This window comes from Laccaria bicolor, genomic scaffold (genome assembly GCF_000143565.1).
Source record: "Laccaria bicolor S238N-H82 LACBIscaffold_25 genomic scaffold, whole genome shotgun sequence".
Taxonomy (NCBI): Eukaryota; Fungi; Basidiomycota; class Agaricomycetes; order Agaricales; family Hydnangiaceae; genus Laccaria; species Laccaria bicolor.
This window is the reverse complement of record NW_001889896.1, coordinates 571,183-597,745: the sequence shown is the minus strand read 5'-3', so window position 1 is coordinate 597,745 and position 26,563 is coordinate 571,183. Positions and strand designations below refer to the sequence as shown.

The 26,563-nt window shown below is 48.2% G+C and overlaps 9 protein-coding genes across 9 annotated transcripts; 3 read left to right on the top strand and 6 right to left on the bottom strand.

Annotated features, from left to right (window-relative positions):
- Positions 1 to 119: 119 nt before the first annotated feature.
- On the bottom strand, positions 120 to 2,264 carry LACBIDRAFT_303900 (uncharacterized protein). Its single transcript, XM_001884324.1, has 10 exons — positions 1,912 to 2,264; positions 1,787 to 1,861; positions 1,678 to 1,732; positions 1,501 to 1,624; positions 1,398 to 1,451; positions 1,122 to 1,348; positions 919 to 1,067; positions 808 to 862; positions 465 to 757; positions 120 to 412 (listed from the first exon to the last, which is right to left on the bottom strand). The coding sequence occupies exons 1-10, from the start codon at positions 2,194 to 2,196 to the stop codon at positions 272 to 274; spliced, it is 1,458 nt and encodes a 485-aa protein (XP_001884359.1). The 5' UTR covers positions 2,197 to 2,264; the 3' UTR covers positions 120 to 271.
- Positions 2,265 to 3,474: 1,210 nt separating this feature from the next.
- On the bottom strand, positions 3,475 to 5,102 carry LACBIDRAFT_303899 (uncharacterized protein; the record flags this gene model as incomplete). The annotated part of the gene is made up of 10 exons (XM_001884323.1): positions 3,475 to 3,606; positions 3,660 to 3,734; positions 3,798 to 3,881; positions 3,935 to 3,957; positions 4,019 to 4,097; positions 4,153 to 4,383; positions 4,432 to 4,516; positions 4,571 to 4,722; positions 4,781 to 4,881; positions 4,937 to 5,102. 10 exons carry the CDS (start codon positions 5,100 to 5,102, stop codon positions 3,475 to 3,477), a joined length of 1,128 nt encoding a protein of 375 aa, XP_001884358.1.
- Positions 5,103 to 6,820: 1,718 nt separating this feature from the next.
- Positions 6,821 to 10,477, top strand: LACBIDRAFT_330197 (uncharacterized protein; the record flags this gene model as incomplete). Its single annotated transcript, XM_001884442.1, has 6 exons — positions 6,821 to 7,033; positions 7,293 to 7,418; positions 7,474 to 7,518; positions 7,678 to 7,803; positions 7,855 to 8,462; positions 8,512 to 10,477. The coding sequence occupies 6 exons, from the start codon at positions 6,821 to 6,823 to the stop codon at positions 10,475 to 10,477; spliced, it is 3,084 nt and encodes a 1,027-aa protein (XP_001884477.1).
- A 1,213-nt stretch (positions 10,478 to 11,690) lies between these two features.
- LACBIDRAFT_330196 (uncharacterized protein) lies at positions 11,691 to 13,114 on the bottom strand (the record flags this gene model as incomplete). The annotated part of the gene is made up of 8 exons (XM_001884322.1): positions 11,691 to 11,748; positions 11,781 to 11,820; positions 11,908 to 11,971; positions 12,022 to 12,087; positions 12,168 to 12,290; positions 12,502 to 12,560; positions 12,677 to 12,826; positions 13,063 to 13,114. The coding sequence occupies 8 exons, from the start codon at positions 13,112 to 13,114 to the stop codon at positions 11,691 to 11,693; spliced, it is 612 nt and encodes a 203-aa protein (XP_001884357.1).
- A 693-nt stretch (positions 13,115 to 13,807) lies between these two features.
- On the bottom strand, positions 13,808 to 14,019 carry LACBIDRAFT_303896 (uncharacterized protein; the record flags this gene model as incomplete). The annotated part of the gene is made up of 1 exon (XM_001884321.1): positions 13,808 to 14,019. Exon 1 carries the CDS (start codon positions 13,958 to 13,960, stop codon positions 13,808 to 13,810), a length of 153 nt encoding a protein of 50 aa, XP_001884356.1. The 5' UTR covers positions 13,961 to 14,019.
- A 462-nt stretch (positions 14,020 to 14,481) lies between these two features.
- On the bottom strand, positions 14,482 to 15,702 carry LACBIDRAFT_294976 (uncharacterized protein; the record flags this gene model as incomplete). Its single annotated transcript, XM_001884320.1, has 5 exons — positions 14,482 to 14,533; positions 14,574 to 14,642; positions 15,116 to 15,150; positions 15,218 to 15,338; positions 15,395 to 15,702. The coding sequence occupies 5 exons, from the start codon at positions 15,700 to 15,702 to the stop codon at positions 14,482 to 14,484; spliced, it is 585 nt and encodes a 194-aa protein (XP_001884355.1).
- Positions 15,703 to 16,109: 407 nt separating this feature from the next.
- Positions 16,110 to 17,870, top strand: LACBIDRAFT_330194 (uncharacterized protein; the record flags this gene model as incomplete). The annotated part of the gene is made up of 7 exons (XM_001884441.1): positions 16,110 to 16,216; positions 16,275 to 16,551; positions 16,607 to 16,644; positions 16,698 to 17,019; positions 17,068 to 17,186; positions 17,356 to 17,371; positions 17,778 to 17,870. The coding sequence occupies 7 exons, from the start codon at positions 16,110 to 16,112 to the stop codon at positions 17,868 to 17,870; spliced, it is 972 nt and encodes a 323-aa protein (XP_001884476.1).
- A 2,237-nt stretch (positions 17,871 to 20,107) lies between these two features.
- On the bottom strand, positions 20,108 to 23,437 carry LACBIDRAFT_294975 (uncharacterized protein; the record flags this gene model as incomplete). Its single annotated transcript, XM_001884319.1, has 8 exons — positions 20,108 to 20,603; positions 20,665 to 21,706; positions 21,736 to 21,992; positions 22,046 to 22,326; positions 22,398 to 22,509; positions 22,731 to 22,818; positions 22,921 to 23,166; positions 23,350 to 23,437. The coding sequence occupies 8 exons, from the start codon at positions 23,435 to 23,437 to the stop codon at positions 20,237 to 20,239; spliced, it is 2,481 nt and encodes an 826-aa protein (XP_001884354.1). The 3' UTR covers positions 20,108 to 20,236.
- Positions 23,438 to 23,448: 11 nt separating this feature from the next.
- On the top strand, positions 23,449 to 26,556 carry LACBIDRAFT_294974 (uncharacterized protein; the record flags this gene model as incomplete). The annotated part of the gene is made up of 3 exons (XM_001884440.1): positions 23,449 to 23,620; positions 23,725 to 26,007; positions 26,068 to 26,556. Exons 1-3 carry the CDS (start codon positions 23,603 to 23,605, stop codon positions 26,554 to 26,556), a joined length of 2,790 nt encoding a protein of 929 aa, XP_001884475.1. The 5' UTR covers positions 23,449 to 23,602.
- Between the last annotated feature and the right edge of the window lie 7 nt (positions 26,557 to 26,563).

The window sequence follows — 26,563 nt, the reverse complement described above, 5'->3', positions numbered from 1 at the left end:
AGCTCCGAGTAAGACGAAGAGCTCAAAGCTTGCGAAGTAGGAATACCTCCCCCACAACCAGATACTTTCACCCTACTTAGAGACATCTCCGCCATTTCTTCGACATCGTAGCGAAACCTCAAAGACAAATTTACATTTGTAGATAGAACAGTACTATATACAACAACGATCTAATCTACAACATCAAGGGAAAGCAATTGCAGAGCCATGGAGACGTAGAATGTTTTCGTTGGATAGGTTCGTTAGTGTCATCTACAGTCAAGGAAACCCCCTAAATGGGGACGGCCTCCACAGGTTGGAGGAAGTTATTCGCTCCGTCCCGCCTGACTCTTGTCAGGCGCCATCCAGTACTCTCAAGGAGCGCTGAGAGGTGTTTGACAGTTCGCTCAAGCGAATTGAATAGGAGAAGCATCTGTTACTCCAAAGTTACTTTTGGTTTGGGTAAGAGGTACAGGATGACGCACAGTCAAATCACCGTTGTACCCCATCTCGTTCGCAGCACCATAATTCGCAAGAAGAGGCTCTGGAGCCTCTTGTGGAACGGCACCGGGAACAGCATTCTTTGCATCGGACTCTGTATAGCGGCACGCGAAAGGCATGAGACTGTCGACAAGGACGAGCTTGGTGTCTGGTTTGGCTACTTTCCGCAATTCCACAAGAATTTTGCTTGCATAGGAGTCGGACCAATCGTGCATGATTTGCTTGAGGAGGAAGACGGAGGCGTTCGTGATAGGTTGTGCCGTAAAGAAATCGTGACCTGATAAGAACAAGGATGAGATTCAGCGTGTGAAGGAAGACTTGAATTACCTTGTAGTTTGACCTGACCGGATTCTAGAGCTTTCGGTAGCTTGGTATTCCACAGCTGAGGGCAAGATGTTATCCTACTGTTCGTCACACATCGTGTGCATGGCTACCGACCTTGGTTCCCTCCTCGACAACCGATGGCCTGTCCTGTACCACAATCTTGAGTTCAGGGAATGTTTCCGCAAGGACCAGTGAGGATGTCCCGACGCCACCGCCAACATCAACGACAATGGAGTCCTTGGGCAAGGCCTTCCAGTCGAACGCTATGAAAGCGAAAAGTCAGTTGAATTATCAGAAGCTGGAGAAATGTAAGCTACCTGACAAAATGGCGTCAGCAGGCTGTAAAGCCGCTACACCTTGCATTGCAGACCCAAACCGGCGAAGACGTAAGTTTTGATCAGGGTTTTCAAACCATGCCCAGATGGGGAGCTCTTCATTGAAGGCTCGGTTGAAAGCCGTCTTTGTCACCTCGCCAGAATCAGCGGAGGCTGGGTCCGTCATGGTCTCCCAGAGATATGCAGCCGATTTGGTCACTTCATCGAGGCTGAAGACGGTTCAGAAAATAGGACAAAATCACCACCGCGGAAACTTACTGGTGTCCAGCCAGAGCGGGGAATCCATGGGTGTTGTCATGTTTGCTAGCAGGTCTAGAGACTCGTCAGAAATAGCAAACTACTTGTGAGAACGACAACGAACGATGCGAATAACTCCTCTACCGATTTTCCTGTGTCCAACATCGACGAGATGCGGGTGTTGGTGAAGACGTCTGGCTCTATTTCCTTATAGACATGGTGGGTGGCAAGGTATCGCATGAGTCGTGCTGCAAGGTAGATAGTCAGTAAACTCAACAAAACCATCCATTCTCCGACCTACCAAGTTTCATGCCAGAAATCTTGCTTTTCTCGGCAATTTTGTCAACATGAAGGCCCTAGAAGAAAGTGATGTTAAGCAAGACGACAGGAACTTGGTCATTCGGACCAACCTTGGGACCAGCTTCGCGTAGTATCTCCGTGACATTGGCTTCCAGACAGACTCTCAGAGCAGCCGATTTGAAATGCTAATGAAATATTAGCCTATGACAAATACAAAAAGATCGAATGCACGTACACCTGACACGACTGTGAAAAGAGCAGCAGGGGGTGGAAGAACAGTCGCAGCAAGCTGGAGGGCAGCCGCAGCGATCTTATTCGCAGCTTCTGCAGCCTCAGGGTCGGAACGGAAGGCTTCAGACGGTGGCGAGAATGGTTCGTCGAGACTAGGGAACAGTGTCTTGTTTTTCTTGCACACCTTCTCGAGTGAGGCCACAGAGTCAGAAATGATTTTAGAAAGCTCTTTGATGCTAGTAGGGCTTGTCATGGCAGGATGCCGTGGTCGTCCAAAAGTGCCGCCCATTTCTATCGTCCTGCAAGTTCAAGTAAGTACCGAAGTGAAAGGAGACAGGGTCGGGACGAAGGAGAAAGCGTCCGTCGTCCTTCGTCCGCCGTCTTTGCGAGCCATCTTTAAGCGCTTGTCTTCATAAAAGAAAGCCCAGATCAGGTACAGATCTATGAGATTCTGATTTCCGAGTATAAGCGAGATATCAGCCCTTATTCAAAAAGATCAAGATCAGAGATCCGAGCTCACAGGAAGTAGATGTGGGTTGTATGTGGGCAGATGTGGGCTCAGTTGTGGGGCTGCACCTGGCTGCACTAAGTACTTCTTCTCTTCTAAGATCAGATCAGAAAATCGTTTTAGTTTCGGGATTACTGATGCGTTGTAAGAAGTTGAGCACTTACCCATAGCCGGTTGAAAATACCCCTCTTTCAACTCCCTTTGTGCGTACTAAGTATTTGACAAAACCGGCACATGCGTGCCATGAGGCAGGCATGAGGCAAATAGCGTCCAGATGGAAGTACTTACCCAGGAAGTACCGAGCGCGTGCATAATTTCATGGAAAGAGGGTCTGCAGGCGTTCAGGGCGTTGAGCGTGATGACGAGAGAAACGAACTAGTATGTAAGGTCTGATCAAGGTCTGATGGAAGGTGCACGGTGAGGAGTTAGCTAGCTAAGGACACAGCCGTGCCCCCTTTCGGGAATACCGGCCCAACTTTGCAGATGTTATTTCCACCAATTCGAAATTGAAGTGCCCAGGAAATTCCCACTTGCGCAAACTTGCAGCATGTTCGAACATCTTCCAGAGTTTCCGTGTGTAGTAAGTATTATACAATGATACATGACAGCTAACGAGGTATCGATAGACCAAATTTCAAAACGCTCCGCTTAGTGATTTTGTTTACATACTTGTGGAGGCGGCCTCAGGGTAGTATGTGCAAATAACCTTACTGGGAATCTATGACTATATATGCAACAAGTGAGAAGGGGCGGGAAGGCAATGCCCGCCAAATGGCTGGCCGTAGTTGTTTGGTCAGCTCCAAAAGTAAATAAAATCACTAAGCGGAGTGTTTTGGAATATGGTCTATCGATACCTCGTTAGCTGGAAGTCAAGCGAGAACATTTTGGAACCCGATTCTACATCTTCTCCCTGGCACCACTGGAGTTCAGTGTTCCATGTTCTTCTTTGAACTTGAAGTGAGCATTTAGAGGACGTCAACTCTTCCGCCGATAATGAATTCTTGATATACATCTGACTCGATTAAATAAAAACAACTCGAAATTGTATAGTATTCCAACTCATAGTTCATCCCCGTGCGGAATTTCCGTCTTGTCATTGGAAGCTATAGAAAGATTGGCTAGCCACTTACGAACAAACGCATTGAATTCGCGAGGATTCTCAAGATGGGGCCAATGGGCACCATCCATTAGCTGTAATTGCATTTGGTTAGGCCCAGATCAATTGAGACGGAAAAACAACACACCTGCGTGGTCAAAGTTGGGAGAAAGTGGGTCGATTTAAGAAGTTGAGCTACAACTGTCCAGTTGGCAACAGGGTCCTACGCAGATTTTTTTTGTTCAGTCGTAGGAAGTATTGTCGGAAGCGAGGACGGACGTCATACCTGTTTGGGATAGATAGCAAGAACTGGTTGTGGGATAGTGTGATTACCCTGCGAGTGAGCTAACTCCCATGATTGGAATCGATTCTGGATTGTTGGTAAGCGTTGATAAATGGGCAAAAAAAAGTAAGGAAGATTACCTCTTGTGTGTAGAATTGTAGCGCTGACAATTTCAAGGGCGTCAATCGAGTTTCAGTTCAAAAATGATATCAAGGAAGACGTACTGTATTTGAAGCCTTGATGACCGTACTGCTCAACGAAATAATCTTCTTCTTCTTGCGAAAAGAAAGCAACGGGAGAAAGCTATACCGAGGCTAATTCGGCCGTGCAAATGTTTTACGATAACGGCTGGGCGCACCTCTTCGTGATCATCCCAGGCTGCAAGGAAAGATTCAGAGCTCTGTAAAAATGCATCCGGTGGCGGGATTGCGGCGGTTCTCAATGTAGCGCGCGTCGCACGCCTGATATTCGCATCAAGCTCCGCGACAGCTGACTCGGTTTGGGCGTCGAAGTAGACTTGGTATGTCAGTTTAGGCAGGGCTTTGGTAAGATGCTTGATGGGAACGAACGATCCGGCCGAAGGAATATACTAAAGACAATGAGTTTGAAGGGCGAATTAAAAGCATGAAGCCCTTACTGGAACAACTGCCCCGATCACCGCCGTGAAAATATCAGGTCTAGCACGAGCAGCTTCGTAGCAAACTGTTGATCCCCAGTCATGCCTTTATCCCGAAGCTTGTAAGAAGCAAGGAAAAACGACAGAAGATACTGCTCACCCCATGCAAATAGCAGAATGAACTTTCGCCTGTTCCAGAATGCATACGAGATCCCCGACCATGTCTCCCATCGTCCCTGACGACTTGGTATCGCCTGGATGTGTGGACTCTCCAAAGCCGCGTAGATCAGGGACTATTAAATGATAATCGCCCTATTCCGAAGTGTCAACGCAGCTCAGACAGAAAGTCGTAAGAGGATACAAGTCATACCTGGAATTCTTGAATCTGGTTTGACCAGGTACTCCACAAACTTGGCCAACCATGAACCATTACGATCGTCGTCGGAGCGCTGGGGTTAACTTCGACATATTCTAGGTGACCGCCAAGTTAGATTCGCAGCTGGGCTAGCAAAAGTGACTGACTCACTGAGAGTGATATCGACCTCTTCTTTAACTGGAGCACGCCGAGTGGCTTTGCAGGTCACTGAGCTTTTCGGGTAGTTAGCGGGCTTGAAGGAAGCCATAACTACTGAGGCGACAAGGGCGGTGGAGAGTAATAGGCGCTTCATGAGGCCAGTGGTGAACGTCGTCATTGTCGCAGTTGACACAGTCGAGATCAATGGCCTTCAGATACGTGTAATCTAGTCGTGTGTGGGGTACTGGTGACTCAGGAAGTGGATCACAAGAAGGGTTTTAAGAGCGTTGCGTTCAAAGTTGTTGAAGGAGAGCTATGGCGACGAGTAAGTTACACGTGAATGAAGCGGCAATAGTGACAGTACGCGTTCACCTCAGGCTGGCACCTCTGGGGTATATGTACAGTTTATCAACTGGTAACAAGTCGCAATGGGTTGTAATCAGCCGCTGGTTCGGGTATTGTGGTTCTCAGTTATCATATCACTTTCCGTGGTGATCGTTCCGGTAAGAAGTTCGAGGATGTTAACCGTGACCGAGATGAGACACCGACGTCGAGGTGAGACGCCGAGTCCTCAGTCCTGCCAGCATATTGGTGCTCGCAGTTTACAAGACAAGTTGGAGATGCGTCAAGAAGGATTAAAGCTGGCCGCTGCTACGAGATCATCGATCATGAATCAAGTTTATCAGGGGTCCATGATCAAATCTTATAGACGATCGTGATCGAAGCGGGCTACAAGGTGATTGGATGGTACGTGGATGGATCATGGCTTCTCGGTATGTATTAAGGGTTAAAAATGTGTCTATCTGGTATGGCCATGATGAGCAAAGGACCCGAAAGAGATGATGGGAGGAGCAATGTATGAAAGTAATCCTGCGAAATAGCGTTCAGCCAACGTCTTCCACGCCGTCTGATGCAAGAGGAGATAGTAATGGCAGTGGTGGCGGGTTAACCGAGGCGAGCGGGCTGTCTAAAAAGAGTGACAAGGAAAACCCGCGTAGTCGCCCACCTGAGGAGAAGAAGGTGGAGGCGAACTAGACGCATCAGATTAGCTATTGTTTATCAATCGACGTGTTTCACTGAGGGGAGGGGCGGCATTGCAGCTCTTCGCCAGTTGGCTGTCATATCAAAAGAGATGATCTTTTTTGGAATCGTAGCCTTTCGACAGAATGTTATACAACTTCTCAGGCTATCAACTAGACAGTCAGTTAGTTGCCAGGCCTAATGAATCTTGAAAAATACACCTACTCAACATATCCCATAACGTCGGTCTCCCCGAGGAGCAACTCCATCTCATCTCTGAAGAAATCGTGATGCCCGTTTTAAAACATCAAAATCTGGGTCGGAGTGGTTTAATTATAATGGTCGCCCCCATGCCCGACATCCGGCCTGTCAGGATGCCAAATGTCATGATTACGGAGACAGTCATGACGTCCTGCTGTCTCTAGCGCGTGGCCCGGTCTTGCGAGATACGCAGCCTCGTGCGAAGTTTCCCCTTCCACCAGGTTAAAGTATTGAGGGCAAGAGGTGCATATCGTTGATGCCAGAAAGGAGGCCCGGAGGGGTGGATGTGTCCCCAAAGGAGAGACGATGTCGTGAGTGTTTAGGATATGTAGAACATGAAACAGGTGCCCCTCGTGGCCAGAAGGCCGGTAGCATGTCCTGAGGTTGGCAACATTTCCAACAAAACCTGGTCGTAAAGATCTAAGCGGCAATTGCCCGCTGCGTGACGTTATATAATGACGCGACGCGTGATGTGACTGAGTGTGTTGATCACAAGTTGTGGAACACGACCTCTAGACTCTTGGAAACGTCGGATACGGTGGCGGAATGCAATTCTCATTGGTACGTTCAATCAACTCCTGACATAAATTTCTCTAACCTGGAGGGTCCTTTGCGATGTATGCTACGTTCAGAGCAACTAGCAACCTGAAAGAAAGTTCGGAAGCACGCCTGCAGGCTCTAGGGATTCACATTCAAATTTTCAGCCGTATGTTAGGAACTCTTTACACCGATGAGGAAGACCAACATCTGGTTAAGTACCTCGCAACATACACCCCTGGAACTGCAGGGCGATGTGGTACCAAGCTATACAAGGATCTTGTTGACAATGTGAGTGGGGCAGATATGTAAATACCGGTACCATCTTAAGGACTGATCTAGGTGGATAAAAAGTGGCCGTGGAGTGACCGGCACACCTGGAATTCATGGCGTCAACGATATATCAAAGACTAGGATTGGTTTAACCACCATATTCGACTGTATCAGAAGAAGAAGAACTTGCCACAGGAACACCATACGGCCCCGCGATCATCCAAGCCGAAGACGTTAGTTGCGTCTCGTTACTGTATAATTGATATTTTACCAGTAGCTTTCTACCAGACGAACTCCTTTCACCGATGAAGAAAATCAACATCTGGTCAAGTACCTCGCAACATACACCTTCGGAACTGTAGGGCGATGTGGTAACAAGCTATACAAGGATCTTGTTGATAATGTGAGTGAGACAGATATGTAAATACCGGCACCATCTCAAGGACTGATCTAGGTAGATAAAAAGTGGTCGTGGAGCGCCCGGCACACCTGGCAGTCATGGCGTGAGCGATATATAAAAACCAGGATTGGTTTAACCACCATATTCGACTGTATCAAAAGAAGAAGAACATGCCACAGGAACACCATACGGCCCCGCGATCATCCAAGCCGAAGATGCTAGTTCTGTCTCGTTTTTTATAATTGCATATTTTACTCAGTAGCTTTCTACCAGACGAACTCCTTTCACCGATGAAGAAAACCAACATCTGGTCAAGTACCTCGCAACATACACCCCCGGAATTGCAGGGCGATGTGGTAACAAGCTATACAAGAATTTGGTTGAAAATGTGAGTGGGGCGATTAATTAAATACCAGCACCATCTTACGGACTAACCTAGGTAGACGAAAAGTTGCCGTGGAGCAAGGAGCATAGTTGGCAGTCATGGCGTGAACGATATAGGAAAAATCAGGATCGGTTTAACCACCTTATTCGGCTGTATCAGAAGGAGAAGAACCTGCCAGAGGAACACCGTACGGTCCCACGATCATTCAAGCCGGAAACGGGACCAACGACCGCTTCCGAAGAGGAGGCAGATGTCAATGAGGAAGTTCATCAACGTAAGCGCAAGCGGGTCTCAGAGACAGGGAATGGGTCAGCCAAGCGGCCAAAGCACGATCAGACGCCTTCTGTGACTCATCCCGCCCGGAAACGTGCCAATGCTCAAGCTGGCGCGGTCGTAGGTCCTTCCAAGCGTAGACAATCTGCCCTTTCTTCTGGTCAGAAAGCGTCGTCCAGGACTGGACCAATTGATCAGGAGGCCAAGCGGCCTCCCACTTCTGGACACCCTCCCGCGGAAAATACCGATACTGAAGAAGAGGACGAAGCTTGGCCGGTTCATTCTGGCGATTATAGCGATGAGACTTTTACCGACCAGGAGCCCGATGACGACGAATCTGAGGTTGATGCGATGTTGACGGATGACATGGATGAGGATATTTATGATCTGTAAGTCCGTTTGCAGCCCGATCCAATCATCAACTCATACACCTCACAGACTTGAGCCGTCTGGTAGTCCGCACGAAGATCATGAGCTCGTCGACTCCGACTTGAAAACTTTGCCATCTCCCAGTCCGACAACCGAAGAACTTGATCTTTTTGGACGATACGATCCCCCGCATTCGAGGCCAGCTTCTCCTGCGGAATTTCCGAGACGGAGCAAACGACGACCTTTTTCGATTCACCCTTCTCAAGAGCCCACTCCTCCAGTTTCAGGCACGGACGACTCCACGTTGACCATACGCGCCCGCGTATCTGCTAAGAAGCTGGCTGTGCTCAAGGATCCATTGATCACGAATCCCACCCACAAAAGCCAATCCAAAGCAAGCAAACTTCGTCGACAGAACGTTGATGACGACCCTTTTGAAACACCGCCACCCTCCCCTCAACCTGCTGCAAAACCAAAACGAGCACCCGTCTTGGTTCAGGGCAATTTCAGAACAGTTTTCAATTCGAGAGCTACAGGCGCCGGTTCCAACTCTGACAGCGTCGTGGAGGTTGTTGACACAAACAAGACATGGGCGCCTCAACAGAATAAAGGGGTTACTACCCGTTCGAGGACGTTGGTCAAACTCAAGAACGAAGCAAGTCCAGTGCAGAAGGTGGATAAAGGAAAGGACAAGGACCAGAACATAGACGCCGCCCCATTGACCAACCAGCTCAAGCGTGCAGAGACGGTGGTTGATGGCCTAGTCAAGGGCGGTGTAGATGAGGATCATGCCATGGATGTCGACGATGAGCCAGCCGACGGTGCTGCTTTAGTTGATAAGGGTGTACAGCGCGAGCCTTGTGTTTCTCGCATCCACCTCGCCGAAAATGGCCAGTCGAACGACTGCAATGGCAAGGGTCGAGCAGAAATTGAGTCGGAGGAGCGTCCAAGCAAGGTGACGAATGTCAACGTTGTGGTCAATACAGAACAGGATCAGACTTCAATGACACCCGACCCGCCACCTAGACGTCGCCAGCCCGTTCAAGTCAATGCTGTCGCAACTTCCTCTAAAGTGACGTTTGCGGACTTACCGATGAATTCATCTCCCCAGTTGCCCTATGAATATGGCTCTCTGGACGTTGAACCCCTTTCCCCTCGCTCTTCCACACCTTTAAACACGTCCCGACGTCAATCGCGTTGCTCTGTTCCTATTGCGGGATCATTATCCCCTGAAGAGCTTGAAGTTGTATATAAATTCGGTGTGAGAGGAGTCTTGGAGAAGATGGCAGCGGATTTAGGGTTCGCGTACAAGCCAGTCCGACTTATCTTCGAGCAAACCAAGTCCTTCAGTAAGACTTTAGTTGTGCTGCGTCGTATCATGGAAGCGGGTAACAACGTTGGGAATGAGATGTTGGCAGAGCTAGCTTTGGAGGACGATGAGGCAGAAGATGATGATGAGGCTAACCAGTCTCACATCCTAGATGGTCTTTTTTTCGATACTCGCCACAAGCCTGAAGTGAAACGATCCAGCTTGAATGCCAATCCTTTCCTTGACGATGGTCAAATTTCGGAGTATTCACCTTCTACAAAGTCTCGTGCCGAGTTTTCTAGGCTTGTGAAACAGGAACGAGAGGAGGATGCTCTCAGCAGAGAACGACAGCGGAGTGGGCGTCTTCCGCGCAATTCATCACCCTCGACACAACCTCCTACACCATCTCCCCTACCTACCCTGCACCCAAAGGCCGAGCCCGGTGATCTCACATCAGATACCCGAAAATTGAGCGAAGAAGAAATGTATGATCTCTTTGGCGGACCATTGTCTCAATCGACAGTCGAGGATAGCCAAAGCCAAATTCAGCCTGAACGTCGTCTTCGGGAACTCAAAGCTGAGTTCAAACGACTCGCCATGACCGTCACGGCCCATGATACCACTGCTTTTGAGTACGAGCAGAAGCTGGATCCACACGTACTGAGGGCCTGGACATTGGAATTGATTCTTGAAAGGACAGTGCCTCCATTAAAATCTTCGCCATAAAACCTCTCCTTTCTGTTAGTAACTCTTGACTGATACTTGCCTTTCGTACCCTCTTTCCCTTTCATGTCTTCTATGTCAACAAACGACCTTTGCCCGTAACAAAATCGCGGGAGATGGAGAAGCTCGATTGCATTCAAGTTCCGTAAGAGGGAGCGGTCAACGACTACTAGTATGGAGAATGTACTACATCCAGTCTCCAGATGAATTCAACTTTTTTACTGCGCCTACTCCGAGCTTCTCAATCATATAGTTAACTTATTTCGCTCAAGTACCTTGGCTGAGCACGGGTGTAGGTCTTCCCATTTACCCGTGTCAAGAAAGGAACTTCGCCCACATCTTTTACCTCATCGTCTAGTTCCTCTGTATACTCTACAGCTCTGTCCCTTTCCTTGGTATGAATAGCCGTAGTCGCCTGGAGCTGAATTTGCCCTCGATTGGATAGCCTTCCAGACTCTCGATTTCGTAGGAGTGCAGGTCACAGTTGACAGTTCGTCTTGGTACAGAGAATTTAGGTAAGAGCTCTCTCTCCGTTTTGAATGTGTAGTCTAACATCGCTCCTGTAGACTTGCCAAGGGGGTACCGGGATTTAAATCCCGGACCAGGGGCCGGTTGGTTGGTTCGGCCGGCAGGCTGCTAATTTTTTTTTTGACATACCAAAATTTCAGTGCAAAACGACGAGACAGTGCTCAGATAACTGCCAGAATGCATGAGCTTACTCGGAATAGTATATTGGGTCTATCTGCATATAAAGAAGCAAAAAACTAGCTCTAAGATAAGATAGGACTTGGAATTGAATTGTTGTGAAATACCTTTCTCTACAACAAACTTGAAGCTTGTTGCCCAAAAACAGCAGGCCCCTACAGTGACTTACTTTAATTCAATGTAGCGGGCAGCTCAGTAGTTCGATTTCAATAGTGAATTGCTCGACGGGGAGCTCAAAAAATGGGTTTCACGGCCTGCTGGGCATTATTTCCTAAAATGGACGTGTGCCTGATTACGTTGGGTTCAGCCCTAGTCCCAAGGGGGGAGCACAATTTTAATTTAATATATCATGTTGATTTTTTTGATACAGTGTCTTGCATAATGCTTTGCAGCATGAATTTTTTCAAATCGTATTTGATTATATTTGTAGTGAACCTGATATGTCACAACCAAGGCCCAACGAAATGATCTCTGTCCGGAATAAGCCTGAATGTGACATCTCAGGACCAGTTTAAACACAGCCAAATACAATTTCAAAAAATTCACGCTGCAAAGCATTATGCAAGGCACTGTAAGTTAAGGCCAATATGGCCGGACTAACCAACCAGGCATGGGAACAACCTTCCATATATAGGTAAAATCTATAAATAGTAACGTGTTTTGAGATGTCAGCCACTGTCTTATCTTTCATTTGCTGCCCCTTCCTCTGCTTTTCTTCATGCTCTTACATGGGTCACAAACCCAGTCATTGATACCAAGATCTACTGGCAGTCCAACCCTTGAAAAGTGGTACTACATAGTCAGTGGTCAGGCTGAAATGACACGAAAAGAAAATGACCTACCCACAATGTCTTGCAGCCTTTTTGCCCACAGATAATTACTCTGCTTTCATCCTCAAACAACTGCATCTATACTCTCACCACAATCACAATGTGGACAGATAACAGTTTTATCATCTCAAATATTGTCCTCAATCTATATCACATACCAGGCTTCTTAGATCATGAGTGTGAATAGCATAAGTACTGCACTTGGTAAGTGAGGACAACTTGCAAAATGCCTCAGAGAGCACACTGAGCTCATCTGGCCCATAAATTACCCGAAATTGGTACTTAAAATTAGTGTTTAAAGGTTCAGTCCATAGGACCACAAAAAACTGGTGGACCGAACTGAACCAGACCATGGTCTAGTCTTTTTTTGGTTGCAGTTGCCCCAATTTGGGGTTGGTCTGGTTGCTGGTTGCCTCATTTCGAAAATCTTTTAAAACTGTTCAAAGACCGGTTTTAATCGGTTGCAACCGGTTAAACGGTCACGTGCATTACATAGCTGTAAGCAGTCCCTAGAATGCACAAAGGACCACCTAAGCCAAAAGGCAGAATAACTGAGAAGTTATATTCTCAGCCAGTGCATCCTATATATGATACAGTATGGGAACTGTAGTAATCATGCCATGATTACACCCTCCCTATCTCTGGAACTTTGCCCCCTCATACAGACCTGGTCCCAATCCCATAGTTCTGGAGTTCCTCATGGGGTTTCCAAAGTGGGAGTGCTCATATAGGCCACCCCAAGGGTCTACCCCCTTGCAACTAACAGTATTCATTCCCACGGTCCCACAGCCAGTTTTGCCATGGGCCAGGATTGAACCTGCAGCCGAAACTTCTCAGTTAACGTAAGCAGTCCCTAGAATGCACAAAGGACCACCTAAGCCAAAAGGCAGAATAACTGAGAAGTTATATTCTCAGCCAGTGCATCCTATATATGATACAGTATGGGAACTGTAGTAATCATGCCATGATTACAATAGCCTTGTAACCACGTTTATTGCCTTTTATTGGGTTTTTGTTTCATCAAAAACGGTTAAGAATTGAGAAAGATATAACCAAATCCATATTTTACCCAAGTCTCTAGGAGATGTAATTCAGTTTCAGTCATAGCTATGTCAAATCTTCATTAAATCTCTTGAAAATTGGTAGAATGACGGGTATTTATATGCTTTACTATTTTATATAACCCATTTATTTTTCAGAGTAATAATGGTTGAGATACAAATGGTTTATATTGGTATAATAAATTATATGCAAAAAAACCGGTCTGGATCGGTCTGAACCGGTATCATGGACTGCAAAAGACCGGTCCTAGGTGGTTTGGTTTGGTTCCCTCAATATCTGGGTCAGTCCTGGACCAGTTGTGGTCCACGGTTGCGCATTTTCGGGGCAAAAAACCAGACTGAACTGAACCTTTAAACACTACTTAAAATAAAAAAATTTAACGGCCTGCTGGCCGGACTACCTCAACACGTTCATCCCACTCCCCCCTTGAACATATGTAAGGCTTGTCATCCACCTCAAAAATGACTTTTTGCTGCCCCAGCCTTGTGTTTTCCGTTTTCCGTTTTTCTTTCTTTTTTTCACCCCAGAATTCTTTCGTGTCTACAAATTCTGACAGCTGTTTTTTTTTCTTCTCTTCTTTTAACTTTTGTTGATACTCGCAGAACCCCTTATCAAAGAAGAGTCGAGGACTCACCGAGTCGTAGGTAGTAGACTCATGAGATCTAAATATTACAGCCGTTTTCATAACGATAGGCCAAAAGTTCAAAATTACAGATACAGTCGGACCCAAGGGGGTTCAGGGATTTGAATGCCAGACCGGGGGTTGGGTAGGTAGGTCAGCCATAGGCTGAAAAAAAGATTTTTGGAACCCTCTATGAGATAGTCCTAAATTGGTTTTCCAAGGTGATTTACAGTATTCCTGCATGTAAAATATCATTGTATAGTACATTATCTTGACTGGATATTATATTTCATTATATCCAGCCCAATTTCTGGCTTCAAAATTGTTTTTCACAGTCTAATCTTCATCAAATTTTTGTCTAATATTTTAATCAATCATAATTTACTGACAAAACAGTTAGACACCAGTTCTTGACACCAATGGGTATGCTGTGTGACCTGATTTCAAAACTCGAATCATCTTAATGGTTTCAACAACACATCAGACACTCTAAACAGATACCTGTGCAGTGTGGCATTGCACTTCAGAATGCAATGGCTTGGTTAATCACTACACTCACTTATTTTTTAGTACCATCTACAATGTGTTGCATTGGAGATAGCCCCACAAAATTGGGTATGCGAAGCCTTAGAGGATCAGAGTGATCATGATGATGATGTCATATTGCCATATTTAGGCATGTGCTTGATTACGTAGGTAGGTAGGTCAAGCACACAGGGCCTTACAAAAAACTTCGACCCCAGCTACTTTTTTTTAATTCTTGAACCCCCTTGGTCGGACCTCAAATTCTAATCATGTACACGAAAATCAGCATATATTTCAGGGATGACGAGGATAGATCTACAGTTATACTAAATAGAATCATCATCCGACAACTTACACAGGTCCAATTTTAGACTCCGCCTGTACGTGTATTTGGTCGAGAATAGGCCTATCGTTATGAAAACGGCTGTAAAGGACCGAAGATGTACTTTCAAGCTGGACTGCGTTTTTCTTCATCACAAATTTATCTGTGGGTGTTCAGATAGCCTGAGCAGTGTGGTCGAGTCGTATCGCCTAAGCTCGGAGGTTTTCCTTGTCCCAAGTCCCATGCCAATGAATAAATAAGAAACATTTCTCTGAAACAATAAAGCATTCTGCAACGTCAGTGAGCGAAGTCCATTTTTCCACCATCCTTCCGGGTCTAGCCCTCGCCACTTTGATTTTCATCCCTTTATGGCGGCGCCGTCGTTTAGCACAGAGGCCGTGGACCACTAGCTTCCGTAATTTTTGGGGGCGCACGACTCGACATGCCAGTCGGTTCAACTACTAGTAGTATTACGGTTGCTCTCGTTCAACTGTCTTATCTGGTCTGCGTGGGCACTGTCAACACAGCACTACGTCAGCCGTGAACGGTGCCTGGAGCTATTGATGACAACGTACTTCGCTTTCAAGCAGACTCCTTGTTGGGAGCCACGCTATAATAAATTCAACTCCCCATTAGGCTCCCGTGCTACATCAATAAAAGGCGCCGAAGTGACACACCTGAGCGATATTGTTGACCCTCTTAACATCGGAGGTGTAATGCACAAGACTTCTTCTGTAATGGGCGTCACACAGAAATGCCAGCCAACCTTTGTCTTCGATTTCAGAGCTGGCGGTTGAGCTAGAATTCTATTGGTGAGTTGCCGTACGCGATCATAAACAGGAGGGTCGGTTTACTTTACGATGAACTCAGTGCACTCAAGGAAAGCTCCTTCGTCCATGACGTCCTCGTATTGGTTCAAAAAGTCCAGCGTCGAACAGTTACGTTGTTGCGCCCGACAAATCCGGTTCTTGGGCGTCCACTTTGGAGATTTTGAGTGAATAGTGGGCATCATTAATGAACGTTGATGTGGGACGACCTTCAAAGTTGAAGATGGATAATTATTGACAGTAGTGGTCTGAATGTTGACGACGTCGCGCCCAGCATTTGTAACCTTCGCATCGTCCTGAACAATTACACCCTGGCTGTCGTTGAACATCGACATAGTGCTTTTAGGAAGAGAAGGGTACGTAGGGAGATGGCAGTGTTGGATCGACTCATCGAGTGTGCAATTACTTATGTGAATTGCCAAGAGCACCGGCGATACGAACTCAAAACAACAAGGAAGTGGAATTTGGGTGCAGCATGTTCGCAACAGGCATTGTCCTCAAGTTCCGCTGACAGCTGTCAATGATCCTTGTGCTAAGTACGACGACCGGTGTTGTGGGTTTCCTTGTGGGTCCATATGTGGGTATATTTGGTCATATGTGTTGTGGTTGTCGCATCGTTCAAACTATTCGTTTCATTGTCTTGCCACTCTCTCCCATCCGATGCCAATCAATAAACCAGACCCGAAACGAGACGACCTTCTAACAAGAGAAGTTTGGTGGAGAGATCATCAAGCATGGCTCGATGAGCGAGGGTACAAGCTTCGACCAAGACTCACTCCTGGTTGGATTCCATCTTGGCTTGGCAAAGACGTGTGGCCACCGCATTGTGAAGACTTCCACAACCACATTGTAAGATCGTTTACTTCTTCGAGTTTCTACATCAGCCTTACTTTGAACAGCACCCCAGGGTACAGGATGCCGTTCGAAAGGTTAACAATCAGCAGGTCATTCTGAAGAAGGTCGACACCAGAAGATACCCACATGAAGAGGAAATCTCAAGCTACTTCTCTTCGAAAGAGCTTTCCGATATACCCCAAAACCATTGTGTTCCGATTTTAGAAACCATTCGTGTCCCAGATGAAGAGCATGTCGTCATTCTCGTCATGCCTTTGCTACGACCATGCAAAGATCCGCCTTTTGAGACGATTGGAGAAGTTGTCGAATTTTTTAGACAGGTATTTGAGGTGGGTTACACTTGGCTCTCTTGGGGATAATCTGATGTTGAAGACGTTGCGTTAGGGTATGCTTTTTATGCATCAACATCGAATTGCTCACCGGTATGCGCCCTCAAGCTATCGTGTACTCGTAAATCTTTATCTTGGTTCGAAAGCGACTGTCATGCGCCCAACGTTTTGGTGAATGCCGATGCGATGTACCCTGGTGGATTTCATCCTGCAAAACAAAACATGGCTCCCGATTGGAAGGGGAAAGCAAAGCATTTTACTCGGACAGAGCACGTACCAAAGTATTACTTCATTGACTTCGGGCTCTCGGTTCGTTTTGGTCCAGACGATTCTACTCCCCGCGCGCGAGTGGTTCGGGGAGGTGATCGCGATTATCCTCCCGAACTGGAGGATATGAACGTTGAATATGACCCATTCCCAACTGACGTCTTTCACCTGGGTCATCTAATCATACACGAATTTACAGAGGTGCGATTTTTGACATTCGGAACCTAGCATTTGTAATGTTAGATTTAGGGCAATCAGTCTCTTGGGGTCAAGAAGACATTGGGACTCGAGTTCATGGAGGGGCTAGCTGCAGACATGACAAACCCCGATCCCTTAAAACGGCCTACGATGGACGAGGTCGTGGCAAGGTATGCAGAAATCCAGCAGGGTCTACCATTTTGGAAACTGAGGCAGCGGGTTGCTCGTTCTGACGAATTTTTTCTCGCTGCAATGTTCAGGGGTACAAGACACTTAGGTAAAACAATCGTATATGCTGTGAAACGTATCCCCCCCCTTCCCAAACAACACTAATCGTAGTCACCTCCGCCTCTTGGTTAGTAGTTCCTCTATGGAAATTGTTAGCTATCGCGATGTAGTAGGCAAATATGGATGATGGTGGACTTTGCCATTCAAGTCCCAATGATCTGGAGTCGCCATTGCTATTGTTCGAACGGAAAGCAACGTAGTACCGCGCTCGTTAGACTGATACAAGGTTTTGGGAATAGCCCAGGTAAGCGCCCCGCGCCCTCCATCTTCATGTGCCGCATGCTCACCCAAAATGCACAGTGATCTCGCTCTAGGCTCCGCCTATCTATCTTATCAACACTTAATCACTGGTCATTTGACTTCGTTTGCCAGATAATTCTCTCCAGAGTTTTCTTGGCCCTCCCTCCTCTCCCTCTTTTCTTTTTTCTTTTTCTCATTTTATTTTAGATACATGATTGGACATCCGTTAATAGTGTTTGAAAGTCCGGTCCGGTCCGGTTATTGAGCCCTTGAGGGCTCTAACCGAGACCGAGACCGGTTACCTTGTGCCACGAAACCCAAAATAACCGAACCGGACTGCTACTAACCGATATAATCGGTTAGTAACGGTTAGCGGTCGGTTACATGACCGGTCCTAACCAGTTATTTCTCTGTACTAACATAATTACAAACATATATTATATTTCTAATACAAGCATTTCATAAACAACCTCGCAGGTCGAGTACACCCGACCTGCGAGCGTTTCTCATGGATGATTGCCATTGTTGTATCAATGTCACATTATCACACATGTGACGACAGGAAAATAGTCACTTAAATTTCAATTCACCGTAAATATGTCAATATCCACTAAAAAATATGATTTTTGGATCGTTAGAAAGCATTTAAACAGGGGAATATTTGTGTGTAATGTTAGGACACAAAGACTGGTTATAACCGGTCCTAACCGGTTTTTGTTTGGTCTTGAATATTTTGGGATGACACCTAACCCCCAGTGAAAACCGGCTCTGTTACCAGCCGCAAGTATCTGCGAATTCCCGGCAGATATCGGAGATCGTCGGCAGAGCAGAAAGGTGCAGGTAGAATGGGATTTCGTCCCTTTTGCGGATTTTTTTCCGCAACTGTCTGCCCCTTTTCGACGAACTACGGCGTTGATTGCGGAAATTTCGGCGGCTACCCCTTCTATTCTGCTCCCATCTGCATTTCTCTGTCCTCACTTGTAGGTAGAATTTTTTTGTAATTCCTTCATATAATACACCATTTCCTGCGAATATCTGCAAATTTCTGGTTACTATATACTCAAGACCCCTGCGACACGACATTTATCCCTGGAACGGAACCTTAACCAATCGCCGTTTCACACCCATTCCCACCCATCCGCTTGTGCACACGTCTGAGAGACAGATATATCGATGTCGGGGGTCGGCATTGTAGATGGGGGGAGTAAAGGGAATTTTGAGGCGCTGTATATTTCGTCCATCAGACACGCGACACCACACCAAAACGCACTCACAACTCGTCCTCGACATAGAATACACTGCAGAAGGCGCATATATGCACCGAAAATGGTCACTTAGACGACATGTACAAGGACAGGAAGTCACTTACCGAGGTATCAGAAACGGACACGCTTCCTTGTACCCAGTAAGAACAGTCACTCAAGCTCCAATAATGGTACTCATGGGCGAGATGTCATGCAGAGCGTATAGGTTGACGATTCTGTATGAAGAATATGTTCACGTATGTTAACGAGAGGAATGGGCGGAATGGTGGGAAGTGCGAGGAGACGGATTGGGGGAGATGGTGGGGGGGCGGAAAGAAGGAAGGAATAAAGTCAATTCGATAGCGCTCTGAGATATATAGTCGCGCGCAGGTAGTAGAATCTGGGGAAAGAGTTTGAGGCGAGTCCAGATTGATGTCGTCCAAACGAAGCAGCAGAAACGTTGCGGCCCGCAGCGGATCATCGCCGATTTTGCCCTTTTCAGCCGATATTCGCACATTCTCGTGGAGGTTTGCAGAGCCGGTTTTCACTGGGCCTAACCACTAACCGGACCGTGGTTACGGTTAGGATCGGTTAGGTAATTATTGCGGTCCTGATCGGTTACGGTTCGGTCCAGTCTCGGTTATTTTCCGGTTAACTAACCTAACTTCCAAACACTATCCGTTAATCTCTCTTGGACTTCATTGGACATCCGTTATTCTCTCTTGGACTTCATTGGACATCCGTTATTCTCTCTTGGACTTCATTGGACATCCGTTATTCTCTCTTGGACTTCATTGGACATCCGTTATTCTCTCTTGGACTTCATTGGACATTCCGTTAATATCTTGTTATCTACGAACTTTTGTATCTGTGTAGCATTCGCTCCCCAAAATTTTTGTGTTGCTGCTATTACCTCGTGATCTCTCTTCGTTTGAACAGCGCAGCAGAGGTCAAAATCACTCATTTAAAATTCCTTGAATTTGAGTGACACAATCACTCCCTACACCGGTTTGAGTGACCATGTCACTCAATCGAAGTGCTTTTACTTCCCACAGTGCTTATTGGTAAATACCTTCTGAAGAAAATTTCTCCCTCTGACACCATGTCTGTGGAATGACAGAAAGACACCGTGAACGCAACCAGAATCTACGATAAATAAACCATCTGCTAACCAAGTTGAGGTTTGCGGAGCAACGAGCACAGGGCTTGTGTCATTCCTCAAACAAATGATACGGAGTCAATAGATCTCGCGAAGGTGTCTAGGGTTTCTGTCATACTTACTGATCATAATCGAGACGTGTCATCAGAACAAGTTTACTGCAAAGAAGATCAAATGGGAAAGCTTGCTGGTATTATACATTGAAAAACGTGAACTATCTGCAGTAAAATAGGTAAAGCAATCGAACAAAAACATTCGAGCAAACATCATTCAAAGCGGGCGTGGTCAGTCAATCGACATCCTCCATACCCCCCGGCACCAAAGGGAACGGTAACGGCGGGGGTGGCGGGTTACCCATAAAAGGCACCGAACCAAACGAGAACGAAAACCCGCCCTGCTGTACATGTTGTCCAACCAAGTCAGCCGGGATCAAAGGAGGCGGAGTCGAATTGGACGTCGTGTCCTGTGCTGCTGTGCTGATATTCCCTGCAGAGGTGTTCGCGTTTCCCCGGGGGGAAGAGGCAGGGGCATTAGCGTTCCTCGTCCTCTTCTGGTTTTCGTTGCGAACGGTGTATTTCTTCTTTTGCATCTTGCAGAAGGAGGCTAGTGCGTCTAAGGCGTCGCAGACGTATCCTTTTGAAGGGCGTTCTCCCAGCCTTCAATTAAGCGTTAAAAAAACAGTCAATGGATGTCTAAGCTGAATGAATATAAACGCACCGATTCAACATCTCAGCCACAGCATCCGGCGCCTTTAGGAACGACATCATCTCAACAGCCTGCGTATAGATCTTGAACCCCACCGCACCACCCCCCCTCACAGTCTGCGCAAGCAAATACCACCCTTCAAACCTCTCCTTCAACTTCGGCCTAAACTCTTCCCTCAAATCATCCAAATCCGGATCAGAATGATCCAAATCGAGGAAATTGATAAATTCAGCATCGTCGCCGTCACCTGCGTCAGGACCAATAGGAATCCCAAACATCATGGCCGCAAAAGCCATAGGGTGCATTGGACCACTGGAGGACGTCATCACGTCCTCCGTCCAACGCGTGATGCGGTCTCGGCGGGCGTGTGAGCCCGTACGCAGTTTCATTATTTCCCCAATCTCGCGTTTGTAAGTGTCCTCGTCGACTTTGGCGAACGCCCCTCGAATGGCGATGTATATCGCCCGCAAGCTGTCTGTCAGTTCCTTTTCGAGGATGGTGAGTGCGCGGGGTTGGTAGGTCGGTGCGTCGGAGAGGACGGCGACGCATGCTTGGAGGGTTGGAGCGTCTTTGGGGCGGAGGAGGTACGCGTGGGAATCGAGGAGGGAGATGAGGTGGGATGGGGAGTCTGCTGCGATGTGGATGTCAAGTGCTGCTACGAGTGTGTCTGCTGTGCTTCCTGCGCAGTGGGATAGGTTGGAGAGGAGGCGGGTTTTGGTGGATTGTGTGTCGTCGCTTATGGAGATGAGGATGTTGTAGAGCCGGAGGGAGGGGGTGGTTTCGAAGATTGTGTGTAGGCGTTCTTGGACGAGGTCCCGGATGACGACTCGTTCGGCGTTGAGGGTTCCTGACCAGTGTGGTGCGTGGAAGTTGCAGGGACAGCGGGAGTCTGAGCTGGCGCTGTTGTTGTCTTCGTCTTCGTCGATAACGTGGACAACACTTCCGTCTACGCTGGCGTCTTCGTCGTCTTCCCACTCTTCCTCGTCCTCATCCTCATCGTCGTCGTCGTCGTCTTCATCCTCGTCCTCAACGGCTTCGTGGTTGTCAGCCAAAACTACGGGTGTAGGTGAAATTTAAACGCACATCGTTTTCCCCCGTACAACAGCCTCTCTAGCGTCTCGAACCCCAAAACGTTTTCAATGTCCTCCAACATATTCCTCATTCTATTCTTTTCCTGCTGAGTGCCTTTCGCAGACATCGACACAAAGAGATCCCGCCATATCCAGAGAAGAATGCGGTCAACGTTTTGCGGACCAGTAACATGCATATTCTTGATCGTTTTGCCATGCTTGTTCTTGATAGTGACGCTGATGGGCAAGTTCATGACCGAGCACTTGCATCTGCAGTTGTCGCCGTCAAATGGAATTGAAAACCAGGTAAAGACAACATGTACCCCCCATGCCCTGCGCTTTCAAAAAGCTGTGTGAACACATCTGCCACGAAGAGAAGACACGAGTGAGCGTGGACAAAGTTGACGTTGTGCTCGTATGCCACACTCCAAATGGCGTTCAACCAGCTCGTGAGGCTGTCTATGAGTTCGAAGAGGAGTTCGTCGCGGTTACTGCGTTCTTTGATGAATGCAGACTTTGCGTCCCTGTTGAGCTCGTCCATTAGGGCGTTGACTTGTTTTCTCTTGGTCCTGAGGTCGAGTGTTGGTACATTCTTGTGACGTGCCTGTAGTCGCGTCGCAGCCGCGAGGACTGTTGACGGTTAGAACTAGATCTTTCCCCCCAGATGTGAACTACGATACCCTTTTTCGACTTGTTTTTTGGCACGAGATCGATGAGACCTGCGAGGTGTTTCTCTATCAATGCCTGTTGGGCCTCCGGTGGAAGGGTATTGTAAATCTGTATGAATCTGTAAATGTCGGTCAGCATTACAATAGTATCATTAATGAACAAGTATACTTTGCACTGAGGCTCTCTGGGGACATCTCTATGAGATTTTGGAGCGTGGCATGGAACGGAGGAGATGGGAAAGAGTGGCGATTATGTAATCCGGATAAATAATCGACACGCTCCTCCGTTCCCCCTGGCTCGTAAAAGCTCAAGGAATCCCTTCTCATTCAGAGCACTGACTCAGCAGCTCCTTTCGTATATCCTCCAAAAGCCAAGATAGCATTTTCTGCGGCATCTAGCATGTTATCTTTGATGAGATCGCCAGACCCTGTGTCTCAATCAGGTTCAACTTTCCATATCGAGGACCGCCCTTTCCAACAACTATACAACTTTTGTTGCCCTTTCCGTTTTCTGCTTAACTTCCACGCACCTTGTTTTCGGTAGCTACCCTCTCTCGACCAGGAAATGAACGCGAGAACACGAATTATCCAAGCTAGTCCACTTTTGCGGCACAAATCCAATTGGATCAACCGCACTGCACAGTTCGGCGTCTGTGATCTTATGTTCTGGGGAATCGCCTCGAGGCAGATTTCCAAACTAGGTTGCCGACCTCGTTGTTCACCCTTGAATGCGTTGTGTTGACGTTGGGCACGTTGGAAACGCGCCGTTATTGGACCTATAGAACGCCGTTAGGAGCTGTGCCGACCCCATATCTCTTCTCTTCTCCACTTTCTACTTCCTGCAAATTTGCAAAATGGCAAACCACTCCCCCCAACGCGCACGCAGGTCCCAGCCTCACCCGCTTAACCAAGGTTCGTGTCCCTGCATGTTTTATCTTCTTCGCGTAAATTTGTCACACGAGTTATCGGCTTCGTGAGCTCAGGAGTCGCCGTGCCCACACGTTGGGTGTTGACAATTTTATCATCATCATTATCGTTATCGCTCATCACCCACCCCCAAGAGCTCAGCGCTGATGTCGTTCTACGTAGGATCCTTGCGCGACATGCCGCCTCGCGAGGCTTCAAGGTCTCCACCACTTCATGAACGACCAAGAGCTTTAAAAGCACAATCGATGCCCCTAGTGCCATCCGTCAATCAGATCTACGCTGCCAATGGCGCTGCTCCGCCTGGTATGCAGGCTCAACAGCAGCCCAGCCCAACGGTGTCCACTGGCCCACGACGATCCTCACCACCAGCGGGTCAAATAACTCGTCTACTTCCCACACCACCCCAGCCAAACCCGCCCAACATCATCGATCCGACCCCAGAACGGCGAATCACCCCTCCACCACCTTCGCAACATTCCCATTCGCAGCCCATCATCAACACCCATTACCCTCGCCCCATGCCTCGCACGGCGCCCCCTCAATTTCTTACCAAGTTCGAAATGACGGACGAGCTTCTGGCTGACATCGAACGAGCAGATCAACAGCAATCACAAAACCAAATCCCCCCTCCAGCTCTAGCTCCCGCTCCTCATCCGTACACAAGTGGATATCCTCCACGAAGCGAATCTCCGTTTCCTCCAAAAGATCCCAATGTAGAAAGAATCCGTGCGATGGAGCGATCGAGCCCCAATGGGCCTGATAACGGTCAACAAAGACGAACTCGAGAACCTCAAGCAACACGAGAAAGTCCAAAAGCCCGCGATCGTCAACCGACGTCTCCAATCGCCGCTTCATTCGCCGCACAGGTGCAGCAGGCGCACACCCCTGAGCGTAGAGGGTCGCCGCTTGTCCCTGGCCCAGGAGAGAGTCCTGCAGGCTACATAGCCCAATATTCGCGTGACTCCCCGCCAGTGCTTCGCAGGGCTTCTAACGCTGTCAACCCCGAGCCACGGTCTAATTTATCGCTTGCGAGTCAAACGCCCCCACTGCAAGCTATCGCGCGGACTCCCGATCGATCGTTGCCTGTTCAAGAGGAAGCTGAAGATGAGTTTAGGATTCCGTCGAAGAACGGTCTTGGTGCCCATGAATCATGGAAAAATAACAACGAACAGCAGGGTGTTTCGGAGCAGCATACCTCGCGAAGACCGCCACCACCTTCGCCTACGCCGTCGTCTGATTTGCATCCTGAAGGGAACTCGCAACGATATGATATGAATCTTACGCATGGTGGACGGGAGAGTCGAACGGGTTATCGAGGGGAGGATGGGAAACCTCTTCTTGAGAGCCAACCGCAGACCGCGAGATATGTAGGCAGGGATAGCGGAGAGGAGGAAGGAGGGTATACGCCTCGGTCTCCGACGGCGGGGTTGCCTGATGCGCCGCCTCATGATACTTTTTATCATCAGCAGAATATGGCACTTCGTCAGCCGGTGCGGGTTAAGACGAGGAACGGGTCTACCGATGGGCTGGGGATGAGGAGCTTGGATCCGTCGGCGTTTGAGCAGACGCCGAGTTCTACGGCGTTGCCTACCCCGCTTTCTGATCGCCCTTCTCAGTTTGTGGAGTCGCGCCGGTCGATGCAGGATTTGCAGCACCAGTATCATCCACAACCGCAGCAGGTGCAACAACACCAGCAATATCAACAACATCAACAGCAGCATCATCAACAACATCAACATAATCAACAACGTTATACTCATGACCCCCGCTCAAACCACAATGGACGATATGCTCAACCTCAAGTTTATCCTGACGATTTCCAAAGTTATGGTGAAGACGCCGCGTCTTCTTACATCCAATCCTATCTACAATCTCCTCGCCCAGATGCACCGATCCCTCCAACTCCCCGTAGTCAGAGCGCCGCTCCATCGCCTTCCCCACTCATTTCTGAAGGGTACAACATGGGAGGAAAGGACCTACCATTCAGCCCCGTAGCCCCCGTCGGCTCGCCCTACCCCTACCCCTTCTCCCACGTCCGTCGTAACCAACCAATCAACGCTCCCAACAGACCCCACTACGACCCAAACCACCCATCCGTAATCCAAGAACAGCTCGCAAAGCAATGGCAGATCTACGCGCAGAACAACCACGGAAACATCACCGACTCCACTTTATCCCCATCATCTACCCCGTTCCCAGCCGCAGCTTATAACCCCTGGGCGATATGGCATACGAACCGTATGGGACGGGTACACGATACGACGAGCTTGCAGAGTAGTCCTAGCCATGAGCCTATTCCGTTACCTCCGCCGCCGAGGAAGAAGGATAGGTTGGTGAGGAGGCAGGCGTCTACTCGGAAACCGCCCCCGAGGGTGGATAGTACCCAGCCTAGGGAGACGAGCCCTGAGCCGTCTTCGTCTGGCGAGGAGACTGCGGGTGAGGATCGGGGGTTCTCGGTTCCTCTTCCTGAGATTATTAATAATGGGCATGGGAATCATACTTGGCCTGCGAATGGGACTACTGGATCCATTGTGCTGCCCACGGCAGACGACGACCCTGATTGGGTTGACGAGCAGGAAGAGGGCGACGATGATGATCTTCTTGAATTGGAGTATCATCCTAATTATATCAGTAACGTTGAGAAACGTCGTAGGAAATGGGAGATGGGCTGGGAGGCGCTCGTTCAAGCTGTGAGTTCTTGCTCCCATTCATCTTCTCCACATAAACGAAATACTCACTTTTTGATACAGTTCCAAAACCTGGATCGTCAAACCGACGCAACAATGGTCCTCCTCGCCGCCCCATCCCACAGCACAAAACTCCACTCCCTCCGCTCCCGTTCCGTCCGACGCCAACCAGCCCTCGCAAACTCAAGCAGCATGTCAGACCTACGCACAGGATTCAAACGCATCGCGTCCCAACGCCGTTCCACACGCTCAATGAAAAGCTCCCTCGTCGACCGACTCATCAACTGCGCCGCCACCTCCGGCGCAGGCGGGGACGGCTCAGACGGAAGTTCCGAGTCGCGCGAGGAAGATCTTAGGCACTTGTTGGAGACAGCGCTGGGGAGTTTGGGTGTGCTTGGGGGGATATTTGAGCAGAGGGAGAGTAGGTGGGTTGAGGAGATGCAGAGGATTAATGAGGATAGGGAACGGGTGGAGCTTTTGTTGAGGCAGGTTTTGGGCGATAATCATGCTACGTTGCAGAGCCCGAGGGTGTTGAACGTTCAGGGACCTTGATGGTTTG